At 33.3% G+C, this 14,939-nt stretch overlaps 1 protein-coding gene across 1 annotated transcript; it reads right to left on the reverse strand.

Annotated features, from left to right (window-relative positions):
* Positions 1-315: 315 nt before the first annotated feature.
* Positions 316-2,603, reverse strand: LOC145029938 (tRNA dimethylallyltransferase 2-like). The gene is made up of 9 exons (XM_078978382.1): positions 2,438-2,603; positions 2,312-2,395; positions 1,822-1,892; positions 1,483-1,557; positions 1,331-1,352; positions 971-1,018; positions 762-883; positions 602-676; positions 316-414 (listed from the first exon to the last, which is right to left on the reverse strand). Exons 1-9 carry the CDS (start codon positions 2,601-2,603, stop codon positions 316-318), a joined length of 762 nt encoding a protein of 253 aa, XP_078834508.1.
* Between the last annotated feature and the right edge of the window lie 12,336 nt (positions 2,604-14,939).

Genomic DNA, 14,939 nt, shown 5'->3' on the forward strand with positions numbered 1-14,939 from the left:
AAAATGGTTGTTTTCTGAATATTAAATGAATTATGTTTTATAAAAATTTGAAAAGAAATTGTTTTGAGATTTACGGTGTTAGATGAATAACCCAAAAAAAAAACCCTTAATAAACCATAAAAGTATTTTACTTCGAATAGGTGGAACCAATTTACAAATCTGATAAGTTTGCAATTTAGATTTCAAACATCAACAATGTTCCATTCAAACATAACTGATATTTCTCCCATCCAGATCCTACACAGTAAAATTATAACTAAAACAAAATTGAATTTGGATTCTAGCTTAATTGGAAATTACAAACTACATTAACTTCTATACCCTTTTGTCTACATATTTGTCTATAATAGTGAGAGAAGCGTCCAAACATAAAAAAGAACAATTGTATCTCAAATTATCTACATTTCCCCAGTTCTGTTCTGACATATACAAGATTATAACTCAGTAAAGTAAATAATTGCAAAAAATAGCATTCTACTTTCAGTTTGTATTTGAATGATAATGATATAATAAACAAATCAATGAAAGTATGTTGCTATTTCTGTTAGTTAACTTGTTTGGATTATTCAAGTATTGTTTTGGAGGAATATGAGATACCAACCTCCATAGTCTTTTCCTGAAGATATTTGCTAGGAAGAACACCAGATGAAGCATATAAATGAAGGTATTGAATAATCTGCAAATATTCATTTATATTAAAAATGTACAAAAAATTTGCAAAAGTAAGGACATTTCAATTTTGGAAGGATAATACCGCCTACCTTTCTATGGTCATTTGGATGAATTCTATTTGCTGCAAGTGGATCATGATCTTTAAGATTATCATAACTATAAGTAAAATTCTCTTGTTCTTGCATAAGTTCATTAGGTTGTTGTTTATCTCCTGTTCATAAAAAGGGTTTGTTCAGAAATGTCATGTCTATTTGTTAAAAGAGTTCATAAGAATTTGAAGTAGAAAAATGTTGTTTACCATATGTTTCATCTAGGCTGAGTTCATCAGTATCCACAGCTGAATCATCTAAAAGAAATCGACTCACAAGTGCGTAAAAACATCAAGGAGAACAAGGAATAAAACTACAAGTTATACTAAATTTAGAGATTGAAATTTCTGTAAGCTTTAGATCCTTATGAAGATACTAAGTAATGTTTTAAACAGTCCTTGGATTTTTTGTACCCAAGGCATCCCTTATGAATTTACTTAGTGCAATGAAACAACGATTTTTACTAGGATAAGTCATTAATAACATAGTTAGAAAGTTTACACATCAAATTATCCCATCTCCATCTTCCGATTCAATTGAGGGCACTGGTTGTACAACAGGTGGAATACAATCCACTTTGTAGTGAAGAGCCTGTTTTTACACATATAACAACATTAACTACATTATAGATGATAACAATGATAAGGGTATTCATGTCTTTTGAGCACACAAGAGAAAAAATGTTCTAAGAAGTCATTTTCAGCAGAATCAAACAACCAACCTTCTTGAAAAAGGTTGAATGTGAATTGTCCCATACAAGTGTGTAGTTGCCAGCCATGACTGTGCAGAAATTATCCTGCAAAAAGACATTTTTACCCTCTGAATTTACTTTTGGTTTAAATGGAAATTTTTAAACTTGCAGGAAGATGTTACTTACTTGGTTAGAATCGTATCACATGTGGGGCAAGATAAGCTATATGAAAACAAACACAGAAAGTATGACTTAATCCAGTAAGTTATATTATATATAAAGTGTTTCTTTTCTCCAAAAAGTTTTAAACATTATTTATTTAAACATTACATAATGAGAAAAATAAAAAATTATAAGACATGAACTTACTGTTTTCTGTCCACTAGAACTTGTGTGCTCCACAAAAAACCCAATGTCCTGTAACAAGATAGGTATACTTTCTACATTGTCATATCATATCCACAGAAATAGACTTTTTTTTCCCAATATTTGACCTTTTTCCTTCTGTTTCTTAAAGATTTCTTAGTTTTAAAGAATTTGAGCTATTTGAAAATTTACACAAAAGGTCAATAATCATCTGCTAATCTTAAGAGAAATTGACACTTTTATGAAAAATCCATAGGTCATTCCACAACTTCCAAAAAAGTTTGGGCCCGTTATGAAAAAAGTGAAAGTACAGGGACTGTTGCTTAATTTACAAAAAATTCAAGGATTGTTTTGAAACATCCATATTAATTCATGATTATCATGCTTATTTTCCCTTGCAGTATGGAGAAATCCCAAGCAATGTATATATTTACTTAGTATCTTCATAAGGATCTAAAGCTTTATTCCTTTAAAACATTACTTATGAATGTACTTAGTATGGAGAACAAGGAATACCTAAAATCCTTTGCAGTGAACTCGACCATAGGGCTGATTGTACCCAAGAGATGGTGTGGCACTACTACATAGACAGAGAATCACAGATGATTAGTGATGATACATTGATGAAGAAAGAACGAAGACATTGACTTGTGAAATGATATGGATGCATAAACTGTTGCTCCCATTATCACTACTACTTTTGGCTTGGCATTCGAATTTTTTGGGTTTTCTTCTTCTTTCGGTTTCGGAATGCCATTAGGGTCTCTGCAACTGTCACTCTCCATCTGGCGCTCGCCCTCTCCTCTGATGGACCGATACGGCAACAGAGTGGTAGGAATTTCAAATAGGAGATGATCAAAAGAAAAGAGGGAAGACCGAGACAACAGAAAATCAAAATAATTCAAAAGCAAAAGAAAAGAAAGACCAAATGAAATCAAAATCAAAATACAAGAGCACCTGGAGGAGATATCGATGGAGATCACTGTATACCTGGATGAAATAGAGGTAGAACACACATCAATATGCGGATTGGTTGTCACATAGACACCCTTAAAATTGACCTCAATGCATTTATCTTTAAGAAATTTAAGACAAAATCGGAAGGTGCGTGGGTCAGCGACGGTGGCGGAGAAGAGAGATGAGTGATATTGTTATCCCCAAAAATCTCTATATCGGGTGTACAGATATGAAATATCGAAATGTGAGTAATGGAGTAGTAGTATTGTCCATCATCTCCTTTGTCGATCGTAGACATTAAGGGAGGGGGACACCGAACCAGAAGCGTGAAGTGGTGCATCGGTGGCTACTGTTTTAGCGATCCGGTGGGGGACTATGGTGGTCCGATAGGAGCGAACGCAAGAGCGGATGAACCTAGATCAGAAAACCAAAAGGGTGATTAGGGTTTTCCAGAGAGAGAGAGAGAGAGAGAGAGAGAGTGTGTGTGTGTGTGTGCAGAGATAGAGGAAGAGGGTTGCTTCAAAAGGATTATTAGGGTTTTTTGTTTGAGGATTTTAGAAGGAGAAGAAGGAGATGAATCAGGCGAACAAGGATTATTAGGGTTTTTTGTTAGAGGATTTTAGAAGGAGAATAAGGAGATGAATCAGGCGACTATTTAATTTTTTGGAATTTCATTTCCCACCATAGATTATTAAAACAACGTAGAATGCGCCTTTCTAAAAAATAGAAAACAACATATTTACGCGACACGCCTTTTATGATAGGTGCCCTCCGTGTTTTGTTTGTTGGGCACTAATTTTGGGGCGCGCCCAAAATGCGTGTCTTCTATCCTTCAAATTTTGGAAAACTGACATTAATTTTTAGGGCACGCACAAATGCGCATCCTCTATCAGTGTGGATCATTAATTGCGCGTCATAAAATGCTGTTTTTCTTGTAGTGATGGTATGAATATATATATATATATATATATATATATATATATATATATATATATATATATATATATATCATGGACATTTATTTGGACCCTTTCCATTTCATTTAAATGTTACATTGTATATGTTAGTTTTATACATGAGTGAAAGACACATCTTGGACCTACCTATTGGAAATACTTGTCCAATGTAATAACTAAATTGGTATAACTATGGAATAATAAAAAATCCATTTTTGGGTTGCCATCAAGATCTAAAATAGCTAGAAAGTATTTAAGAGAGTAAGATAAATAGTATAACAACTTATGATAGCTTCATAAACTAATTAAATACTTGTTAAAATTAATTTTGAATAAATTTAAATTAATATGAATTAATTTGATTTAATTAGGAATTGATTAAAGTTGTGGGGACTGGATGTTAATTTTTCAAAAGTTAAACAAGACAAGTATTCTATAAACCCTAATGAGTGTGTATGGTTTTGGGAACCTTGTCGGCTTCCAAAATCAATTTGTGTAAAAATAAGGAAATGATTTAAATTTAGATTAAATCTGATTATGTAATAGATTCAAAACACATTTTCCTGCAAGTTATTTCAACTATAAATACACGCTTAGAGAATTGATATTTTCGCTCCTAACCTTCACAATATTGAGAATTTTATTCTCATGTCCCTTTGTCCTCTCTCCTAAATATTTTAGGGTTTTAGTCTTTTAAGGGTGAGGCATTAGAGCCATTCCTACTTTGCGTGCTAGCTCTTCCAAGTACAACAACTGAGTTCAAGATCTACAAGTGGTCAAGGGAGAATACGATTTTGTCCTAATGGTTGGTATTCTTGTCCCTTTTGATTAGTTTATTTTAAAAGTTTTGAAAGTATGTTGACATAATAGTAAAATCTATATCTAGTGTGCATGTATACTAGGATTGTTTTTGTATGCCTTCGGTAGCTAAATCTAGTGTAGAGATGCATAGAAAATCCAATACCACCTCCTTTCTCCAAATCCATGAATGACATAAGGGGAATGGATGCTTGAGTGTTTAACTTTTATTTCACCCATGCTTTGTAAGAAAACATGGCTCTTACATAAAATGATGGTATGGTCCTTATCTCATGCATGTTAGAATATGAAGAAGAGTATGGAAGAAAAAATAACTACTTTTTTGCATGTATTCCTCTCTTCTTTTCTCTCCCCAAAACGAGAGATTAAGTTCTCTCTTCTTTCTTCCTCATTCTATCTTGCATGGTGTAGTGAAGAATTATGTTATTAATATGCTTATTCTTTTAAGGATTATTTTGTATTAGCTCTTTAATGCTTAAGAAGTATAATTTACAAGTGATGAATAACATTTTGAAGTGGTTTACTCTTGCATGGTGATGACATGTATCCCCGATCAGACCTTTTTCCCGATACGGGCGAACATGGTTCATCAAACATGCTTCCACTAATCAGTTTTGGCTTCGGTAAAGTAGTTAAGCCTCAACTAAAGAGGTTCATCCTCAACATAAGTGGTTCAACTTTAGCCAATCAGGTTTGGCCTCGGCTAACTAGGTCATCCTCAACACAAGGTTTGGCTTCAGCCAATCAGGTCCAACCTCGGATAACCAGGTTTATCTTCAGAACAAATGGTTCAGCCTCAGCCAATAAGATTGCTCCTTCCCCAGACAAGAGGTAAAACTTTGTGCTCCTTCCTAATGAACAATTCACCATCAAGTTACTCCATCCCAAGAAAAGAATAACCTTAAATCATGCCTTTCTCACAAGGGTAAATGGGTTTCCGACAATATATATATATATATATATATCTATATATATATATATATATATATATATATATATATATATATATATATCACAAACATACATATCATGGTAAGCAATGCTTTATCCTTCTCTCATACGAATCAAAATTGACTAATAACGATCAAGCACAAGGCATTCATAGATCTGATAAGATTTGTCAAGAACCTATGATATATGGATTTCTCATTGAAGAATGTTTCTTTATGGATTCCGATGAACCCATCAACCACCAAACTATTGTGTCATATTTTGAATCTGAAAAAATAGGTTGAAGCCATGAATGATCGGATGCAATCCATATATGAAAATCAAGTATGGGACTTGGATGATCTTCATCCCTATAGTAAAATTGTAGGAAGGAAGTGGGTTTTCAAGAAGAAGACTAACATGAATGGTAATCTACACACATATAAAGGAAGACTTTTTGGAAAAGGTTTCACTCAAACTCATGGTATTAACTATGATGAGACTTTTTCTCCAATTGCTGTGATTAAATCAATTAGGATATTATTGATGCATATTTGGACAGCTCAAAGAGTCCACAACACGACTCATATTTCCAACACCAAAACTGAATTGAAAAATGGAGCTTAGAATTGAATTTACAGTGGAATAACACAATAAACAAGAACAAAGGATAATGAAAATAACAATAAAAGGATAATATGAAGATTAAACTAAACATATAGCTTGAAACTTCGGTGAAGACAAGACCTATTCACTTGATTTCGATGAAAACAAATTAAGACCTATTAACTTGAGTTCAATATCAGATTTAGGAAATGCATGCGACAACTCTAATAAACAACAGTTCAAGTTTATATTTTCAACATCACAGTTCTTTACAAATGATAGACATTGATATATAGGTTACAAAAATAACAAATAAAAGAAACTAAGTCACCTAATTACTATGCCAATTAATGGCATATTAAAACACCAAATAAAAGAATACTAAAAGTAATAAAAGTAGTATTGGGAAGATAATGTTTAGGGAAGTGGAAAAGGTAGCTACAACTTCCAAGGCGTACAGGATAGTGGCACGTGTAAAGTAGCACCGAGTGCCAAAGCCATTCGCCACCGACAAACACCCTTCACATTCCAGCAGCCTCGTATCCAAGCTCCTCGACACAAACTATCATTCGCATCCAAGAAACCTATCATATCAAAATATCCCATTGGAACCGAGATAGCCTTCACATTTATTTGCCCGCTCGCATCCGAACTCTCCCTCGCATCGAGTCACAAGCAAGTGCGAACCTAACCTCACCGTTATAACTCATATCGTAATGACCATCAACTAAATATGATAGTTTGCAATCGTTCGCACCCAATCGCACTTGTTCGAATTTCGTCGGAAAGACTCAACTTTTGCCCATTTGTTCGCTACCAATTGTAACCATTCGCAATCTCATCACATTGTAGTTATATTCTGGATTTAGCAACCATAAGCAATTAGAACCAATCGCATTCCAACTCCTCCATAGTTGGAATTTGAAACTCCTTCCAAATTTGTATTAGTAATGCTTCTTCATCCATTCCTTGTTCTGATTTCGGGACTGATACCTTCACTTGCCATTGGAACTTACCATCAGACTTAATTGACTTCAGACTGAACATAGATATTGGAGGATCACCATCCAAATTCACATCAATTATTTTCTACAACCGCATATTATGACTATGATACATGGAAGAAGGATGTCAAAAACGCTTTTGTTAATGGAAACTTGTTAGAATATGTCTATATTGTTCAAAATGAAGGTTTTGTTAGTCAAAAACATTATAATAAAGTGTGTAAACTTAAGAGATCTGTTTATGGATTTAAGCAAGCATCTCAAACATAGAATATTCTTTTCAACGATGAAATCACAAAGTATGGTTTTATCAAGAACTAAGATACGACTTGTGTTTACAAGATAAACCGTGGGAGTATGGTGTCATTCCTAGTTTAGTTTGTAGATAACATAAGTCTTGGCTCCAAAAGTGCTTCTCAATGAAAGATTTATGAGAGGCTACTTATATTCTTCGAATTAAGAAATATAAAGATAGATTCAAGCGATTAATAGGCTAATGTTAAAGTGCATATGTTGACAAAGTCTTGAAGAAAGTCAAGATGGAATACACTAAGAGAGGGTCTGTGAAAACGAGACATGTTAATTATTATGATTTTGAGTTCATCTTAAAGTCCTAATAAAAGAGTTGAGCTAGGGAAGATGAATTGCGTTCCATATGCTTCAGCTATTAAATCCATCAGCTATGTCACATTATGTACTAGACCTGATGTATCTTCTGCTTTGAGCATAACAAACATATACAATCAAAATCAAGGAGAAAGTCATTGGATGGCTATAAAGAACATTCTAAAGTACTTAAGAAAAACTAAGGATGATACATTCCTTGGTTATTGAAGTTTGGTGTAAAGTGTTACAAATATGCTTCCAAACAGATCAGGATGATTGTAAGTAACAATCATGGTATGTATTCATTATCAATGGAGGTACGGTTTCAAAGAAGAGTTCTAAGAAGAGGGTTGTAGTATATTCCACTACATAATAAGAATATATTGTTGCTTTGGAAGGCGCAAAGGAAACTACTTGTGTAAAGAAATTCATTAAGGATGTAGGGGTTTTTCCTTCCATTCAGGATCCTTAGCAGATATACTGTGACAATAAGGGTGTCATTGGGTTAGCTAAGGAAACCAAGTCACATTTTAGGATCCAGAAAAACTACCTCCGGTTTCAACTAAATTTTTCATGAAGTTGGAAGTGATGATATTTGTCTTTGCAATAGGGATATGAGGGTCATGCAATAGGGATATGATTTTTCTAATTTAGTGATTGGATTTGATCTTGGTTTAGTATTGAATACTGGAATCTTGTAAGCATCAACTATCATAATGATTATGATATATATAGAGTATGGGATTTTTATTAAATAATTGTTTTCTTATATATTAACATGTTTAATCTTTGAGTAAGTAATTTAAATATTCATAGTTGTTTGTTTTTCTAAGAACATTAATGAAGTAAGACTAATATGAATTGGATCTGTTATCAAATTTTCATAACCAGGGTCATAGGTGCTTATTAGAGAATAAGTATTCGACCTAACTCGTTCTAGATCACTTCATGGATCCCTATCACGACTGATACTTGATAAATGCAATATTTTTCTATCATTAATACTTGAGATACATATTTAGGACTTTAGTTTGGGGAATTATATACTTTGATATGGTCAATAATTTTTCTTTAACTAGACAGTTATAATGGCTAATATTACGTATAATATAAAATATACGAGAGTCGTTTGTGTTACATAAGTGATTTGTTCCTCTTATGTGTGCAGAGTTAGACATCTAAGGCATCGTATCAAAAGTAGAACATGAAATGATGTGTTCAACATAATGTCTGTGACAAAAGGGATAACGGATAACTTACTTTATACATAAGTTGAAGGTTTAATCTATTAAGGAGTTTGTTGTTGATGAAATGACACTTCTATATGTGTTATTAGGGGAAATAAAATGTTGTTAGACCTTCATAACTTTCTATGTCAATCTACGACAAGTTTGGTCTAAGTAGGGAGATTAAAAGAGCTTTATGGTCAGGAATCATATTAGAATCGTATTACTAATAACTTATAATCCTAAAGGGTCACGCTAAAACAACTTGATACAAATAGATAGATTAATTATAAGAATTTCATTCTTGATAAATATTCATAAATCTTATAAATAATTGGAAATTATTTATCTTATTAAAATATTAATTTTCATTATCAAGTATCATAGATATCATAAGGTATGATTTATTGTGGCATGTATATCTTTTCGGAATAGAAAAACTTTTGCCTTTTAGAGAAATGGATAAGCCTTTATAAGGCATAAAGAATGAGAAGGATTTTATAAAAAAACACTATTCATATATATATATATATATATATATATATATATATATATATATATATATATATATATATATATATATATATATATATATATATATATATATATATATATATATATATAACCATGATTTGCTAGATAAAAAAGAAGAATGATCGTTTGCTTATTTTAGTATGGGGCACATGCTATAAAACACGACTTTAAAATATGATTAAGAGATATGACATATCTGAAAAGGTTGAAAACTAATGAGTAATAAGAAAAGGTATTAAAGCTTTCATTTGGCACTCATTTGGTCCACATATTTTCGTAGATATCTTCTTGATTTTCTTTATTGTTCTTTGCTAAAGTGTTAGAAGTGTTAGTAGAATACTTGCCTAAAACTCTATTTAAGTCATTACATCGTTTTAACATAAACCTTAAGAGTAAAAAACTAGCATCTTATCTAATTGGTTATTATTGGTGTCACAAATTGTAGGAGTTCGTGTTTGTACTTTGCCTTTGTAACACCTGAATCCTGCTTGTGGAAGAAGGAAAAGCTTGAGGGCCCAAGAACAAGCTTTCAAATCCAGAAACGTCAATCCATTTGCAGCATTTTCTAGTAAGTAATTCTTAAACTTTCTTAATGATTACTAAAATCTCTTCATTTTCACTTTTATTGGGTGTTGGCCCAAGTATCATGGTCCTTGGGAAATGGACATCCCAAGTAAGTATAATTCCAGATCTAGGACCTTGAAGGGCTTTCATGGCATAAAGGTGCAACTTTATGGCCATTGAAGCCCCATGCAAGATTTAGGATATCATTTTGGCCTTTTAAGCACCAAAAGGCCATGCATGAAGAGATAGTCAGAGACTTTATATATTCATGTAGTGTCTAGGTCCTAGATCTCAGTTTGTATGCCTTATCTTGAAGTATTAATGGCTTCTGGATCAAGATATATGTGTTAAATAATTAGGGTTTGAGCTAAATCCTTTATGGAAGGGTATTAATGGGTAAAGTAGGAAACCTTACCCTTAAAAAAGACATTATTAATATGAATATGAAGAATGGAGCTTAGATCTGAAGGGTAGGAGCTTCATCCACTAAGAAGGGATTAATAGACTGAAGAACTCGACGAGTCACGAAAGAACTCGATGAGTTAGGACGATTTGTCCCGATCTTGTACAGGGTAGAACTCGACGAGTCTAAGGAAGGACTCGATGAGTTGACTCATTATATCAGGATTCTAAAAAGCATGGAAACACGACAAGTTAGGAGATGACTCGGTGAGTTGAGTTAACCCAGAATGTTGACTTTGACTAGAATGTTGACTTTGACCAGGGTGTTGACTTTGACTTCGACATTGACCAAGGTTGACATGTGAAGGGGTTTTAGGTATGGAATTATATCTAGGGTATTATTGGATTTTAACTAAGTATTATGTTGGTAATGACAACTTGGGCAGCCGTTGGAGTAGCCGTAATTGATTCCTTACCGTGAGATTTCAGCATTCAGCCTTGCGATGTGAGTTTTCTCCTTTAGGAACAGGTCGAAGACACCACTGTTGGCTCGTTTATATATGTTAGCATATTCCAGACTAAGGTACAATGCCGGACAATGCCCGATGTAGGTGTATATGTTGTCGGACTTTGGTCCGATGCATGGGAAAGCCCGAGGAATGTTTGTAGGCTTGATGTCTTCTTGATTCTTCCATGTGCTAGTTTTATATGTTTTCAGACTTCAGTCCGATGCTGGGGAAAACTCGAGGAATGTTTTTATGCTTCAAGATTTTGGTCCGGTGTCGGGCAGGGCCCGAGGAATGTTTATATGTTTATATTATGTGATTGTATTTATATATATATGTTGATACATTTATATGTATATCGAGATTTGCTCGATACCGGGCAGGGCATGATGCTGGATTTCGGTCCGATGTCGAACTTCGGTCCGATGCCGGGCGGGGTATGATGTAGCGAGCAAGGCCCATGTTATGTTATTATGTGATTATCTGATTATGTATATGATATGTGGTAGTTTAGGGAGACTCACTAAGCTTCGTGCTTACAGTTTTCAGTTTTGGTTTTAGGTACTTCTAGTAGTAAGGGGAAGTGCTCGGGATGACTGTAGTGCACACACCATTTGTTTAATCTTGGATGTTTTACTCTGATAGTTGGATTAATGTTTAAGCCTGTAACCATATTTGGTAAGTACTTGACCCGGTTGTGCATGGTCCTTTTGGGTTGCCTTTACCAAAGCAACTTAACTAGAGAAATAATAGAGAAAGAGGTTATTATGATTTATTTATATATTATAATAATAATATATTAAAAGAGAAATCATATTTGTTTAATTAATATTGGTCAATAACGAATTAAGAATTAATTATATGATCAAAAGTAATTAATTAAACTAGAAGGGCTGAATTGTAATTAGTTGATAGTTACAAATTAGGGCAATGAATGCCCTATGGACAGGGTGGACGAACTCAAGGGAATAAGGCCCTAGAATTCGTCCAAGGATAAGGCTTCTAGACTTATCTTATGGGCTGCTTAGTGGACAAGCAACCAAATAAGGATAAGGACTGAAACCCTAATCTCAACCCTATTTAAGGACCCCTTGGCTAAGGGAAATCGGCCACTTGATCCCTAGAAGACCTAGAGCTGATTTTCTACCTCTCCGTTCTCTCTCTTGTCTCTCCATTTTCTCTTGGTGTTTGCGAGCCATTAGAGGTACTATACTTGTGGTACCTGCTTTCAAAGACAAGAATATTGAAGATTTTAGTAGTTATTACAATATAACATTAAGAGGTATGTAGTCCCTTCTACTATCTAGATTTTGAAATACCTAGGAGCATGTTAGGGCTCTTCTTGTGTTCATAATGTTGTGTATCTAATAGTGAAAACATAGATCCAAATCTAGGGTTATATGCACACATAGGATTGTTTGTATAAAATCCATCAATGTTAACATGTGTTTTGATATGATACTATTCTTTGATACGATGACTTATGTTTTTGGATGAAATGATTTTGTTAACTATGGTTTATTTAATAATTTAAAATGAAAATTCGATCGCATTTTTGGGATGTTTGAAGTTAGTATCAGAGCCTTGGTTTGAGGGATTTGGGCACAGTCTCGGTTGTGTCTGAACTCAAATTAAGGACTTGGTATAAAACTTTTAAAAGAAAACCATTTTTATAAAAAGGATTTTGAAAAGAGAAAATGGTGTGGTGCATGCAATCAGCCGAGCTCATGTAAGTTCTCCCAAATTACGTATACAAGTTTGTTATGTTGTGATTATGAGAACTACATACTAGATTATGGCTAAGGATCTGGGGACCATAATATTAGCAGCAGGTGGTCGGCTGATGTCACCAACACCTTCCATACGAGCCGATGTCTCGACGGGCACAAGGTCCGACTTGCTTTCGGTCTTCTGAATGACAGAGCACGTGACTGGTAGGAGGAGGTCGGACATGCCTATTGGGTTTTAGTTCAAAAATAGTTTCATAAACTTGAAAAATATGGCAACAGAAGACATTAATTTTTTGAAATAACATAAACATTTTATACCCACCAAGGATCATATCGAAAGTTATAGAAAGATTAAAACACCAACCAAAGAAGAGGTGAAGAAATAACCAGCTTTGTAGTTCTTTGGGTCCTCTTAAGAGGATTGGAAGTTGATGAAGAACATGGAACCTTTAAGACACCAACAATGACTCAGCTTTGTATAGATGGTAGTCCAAAACTCTTATACCCTTATTCTTTAAGTTGATAACCAATATGAAATTAAAGAGGGCTTGAAGATGCAAGTGTTCTTCAAGTTTTCTAACCAAAACTATAGAGAAAGGGAGAGGGAAGAGATCATTTTTCTTTTGCCTCAAGGAATGAATAAGCAAGTAATCAAAGTGCCAGATCTCTTGTTTATATGTATAATGTGAAGTTATTAACCATTAGGCCTTAGCACTTTAAGTAAACTTGTACCTATTGTCATAAGCATGTCTTCCATGCCATTAAAGCATGATTAGACAAGTCATACACTTCTTCTTTTTATGCATATCTCAAAAATTGCATAAAAAGAAGAAAGAAAGTCAAAATTTTATAAACTTTTTTTTTAAAATATAAACCTTTTCTTTTAGGAAAAAGATAAAATCATTCAACTAGTCCAAAAGTTTGTACATGACTTATAAAGCATGATTAGACAATATGATATATATATATATATATATATATATATATATATATATATATATTAAGTTACTTGCAAATAGAATTTATTATTTCCATGAAATAAATAATTTCCAATTTAGTTTATAAGAGTTTTATTGAATATTTATTAAAATTAATTTCTAATAAATAATCAATTGTATTAACTTGTTGTTAGTGTGACCCACTAGTATCATATGTTATGTAGTAATATCACTTCAATATGACTCTTGAGCATACTAGGCATTTCAATCTCCCACTTGCACACGATTAATATTATACTGATAGAGACAGTGGTGAATGTCTAACAATATTTCACTACCCCTATGACCATACGACTATTTCTCCCATTCTATCAACGCCCAATTCCCCAAAATCTCTAAGCTACAATTGGTGTATATGGTAAGTTTATCAGTTATCCCTTTGCTACAGACATCATGTTGAACATGAGATTCGAATGGCGATTAGTCTCATTAGTTGTTTAACTTTCTTGTAAGGCATCTTAGATGTCTAACTCTTAACACATAAGAGGAACAAATTCCATCTTGACTACATAAGCCTCTTACACAGTTCACACCATACCTGAAATGACTTTTATAACTGCCCGGTTATGAAACAACACTTGACCATTACAAAGCATAGTGCTCCCTACGCTTAAGTCCCGCTCTGTATCTCAGGTGTTAAGGATACAAAGATAGTACTGTTTAATCAAGTATCATTCACGATTATGATCCATGAGATGATGTTGATACGAGTTAATTCAATACTATTTCTCTGACAAGTACCTATAAAACTTGGTTACAACCAATTGCCTATTTTCATCTAGTGAGAGTCAACCAATCCAATTTATGTTTGTATTACTTCATAATTGCTCTCATAATTATAACCAACTATGAACTTTTGTAATAATAACATTATTCATGGATTAAAGATGTTAATATACAACACAACAAATATTAATGTGATGACTATATCCCATTATATCATAACATTATCTAATATTTGTGGTTGTTATAATGTTACAATATCCAAATATTAAATCCAAATCAAAAATCCATTTATAGAATAATAAAGTCTTATAGCTAAAGTGTGACCATTCATACTTGGCTCAAAAGAATGACTTTATTAATGGATCTCTCGAAATTTAATTTGTGTGAATTCTATGAATACTATTTTCTTCGTACTTAACTTTACTCTAGGTATAGTTAAATATCTTGGAGATATCATTGGTGTTCTTTCGTGACATAGAGTCTCTTAGCTTGATTAAGTATACTCTCGAAGTCACAAAAATTTCTATGTGATCCTCGAATGGAAAAAATCAACATAG

Source organism: Lactuca saligna, chromosome 2 (genome assembly GCF_052625555.1).
Source record: "Lactuca saligna cultivar CGN05327 chromosome 2, ASM5262555v1, whole genome shotgun sequence".
Lineage (NCBI taxonomy): Eukaryota > Viridiplantae > Streptophyta > Magnoliopsida > Asterales > Asteraceae > Lactuca > Lactuca saligna.

Bases quoted from the DNA above. Each gene is read 5' to 3' on its own strand.
- LOC145029938 (XM_078978382.1), bottom strand. From the start codon at position 2,603: ATGGAGAGTGACAGTTGCAGAGACCCTAATGGCATTCCGAAACCGAAA. The intron at 1,353-1,482 runs GTTGGTTGTTTG...GTGTAAAAACAG, and splicing joins ATTCAACCTTTTTCAAGAAG to GCTCTTCACTACAAAGTGGA. The intron at 1,019-1,330 runs GTATTCCACCTG...GATTTCTTTTAG, and splicing joins TCTTCACTACAAAGTGGATT to ATGATTCAGCTGTGGATACT.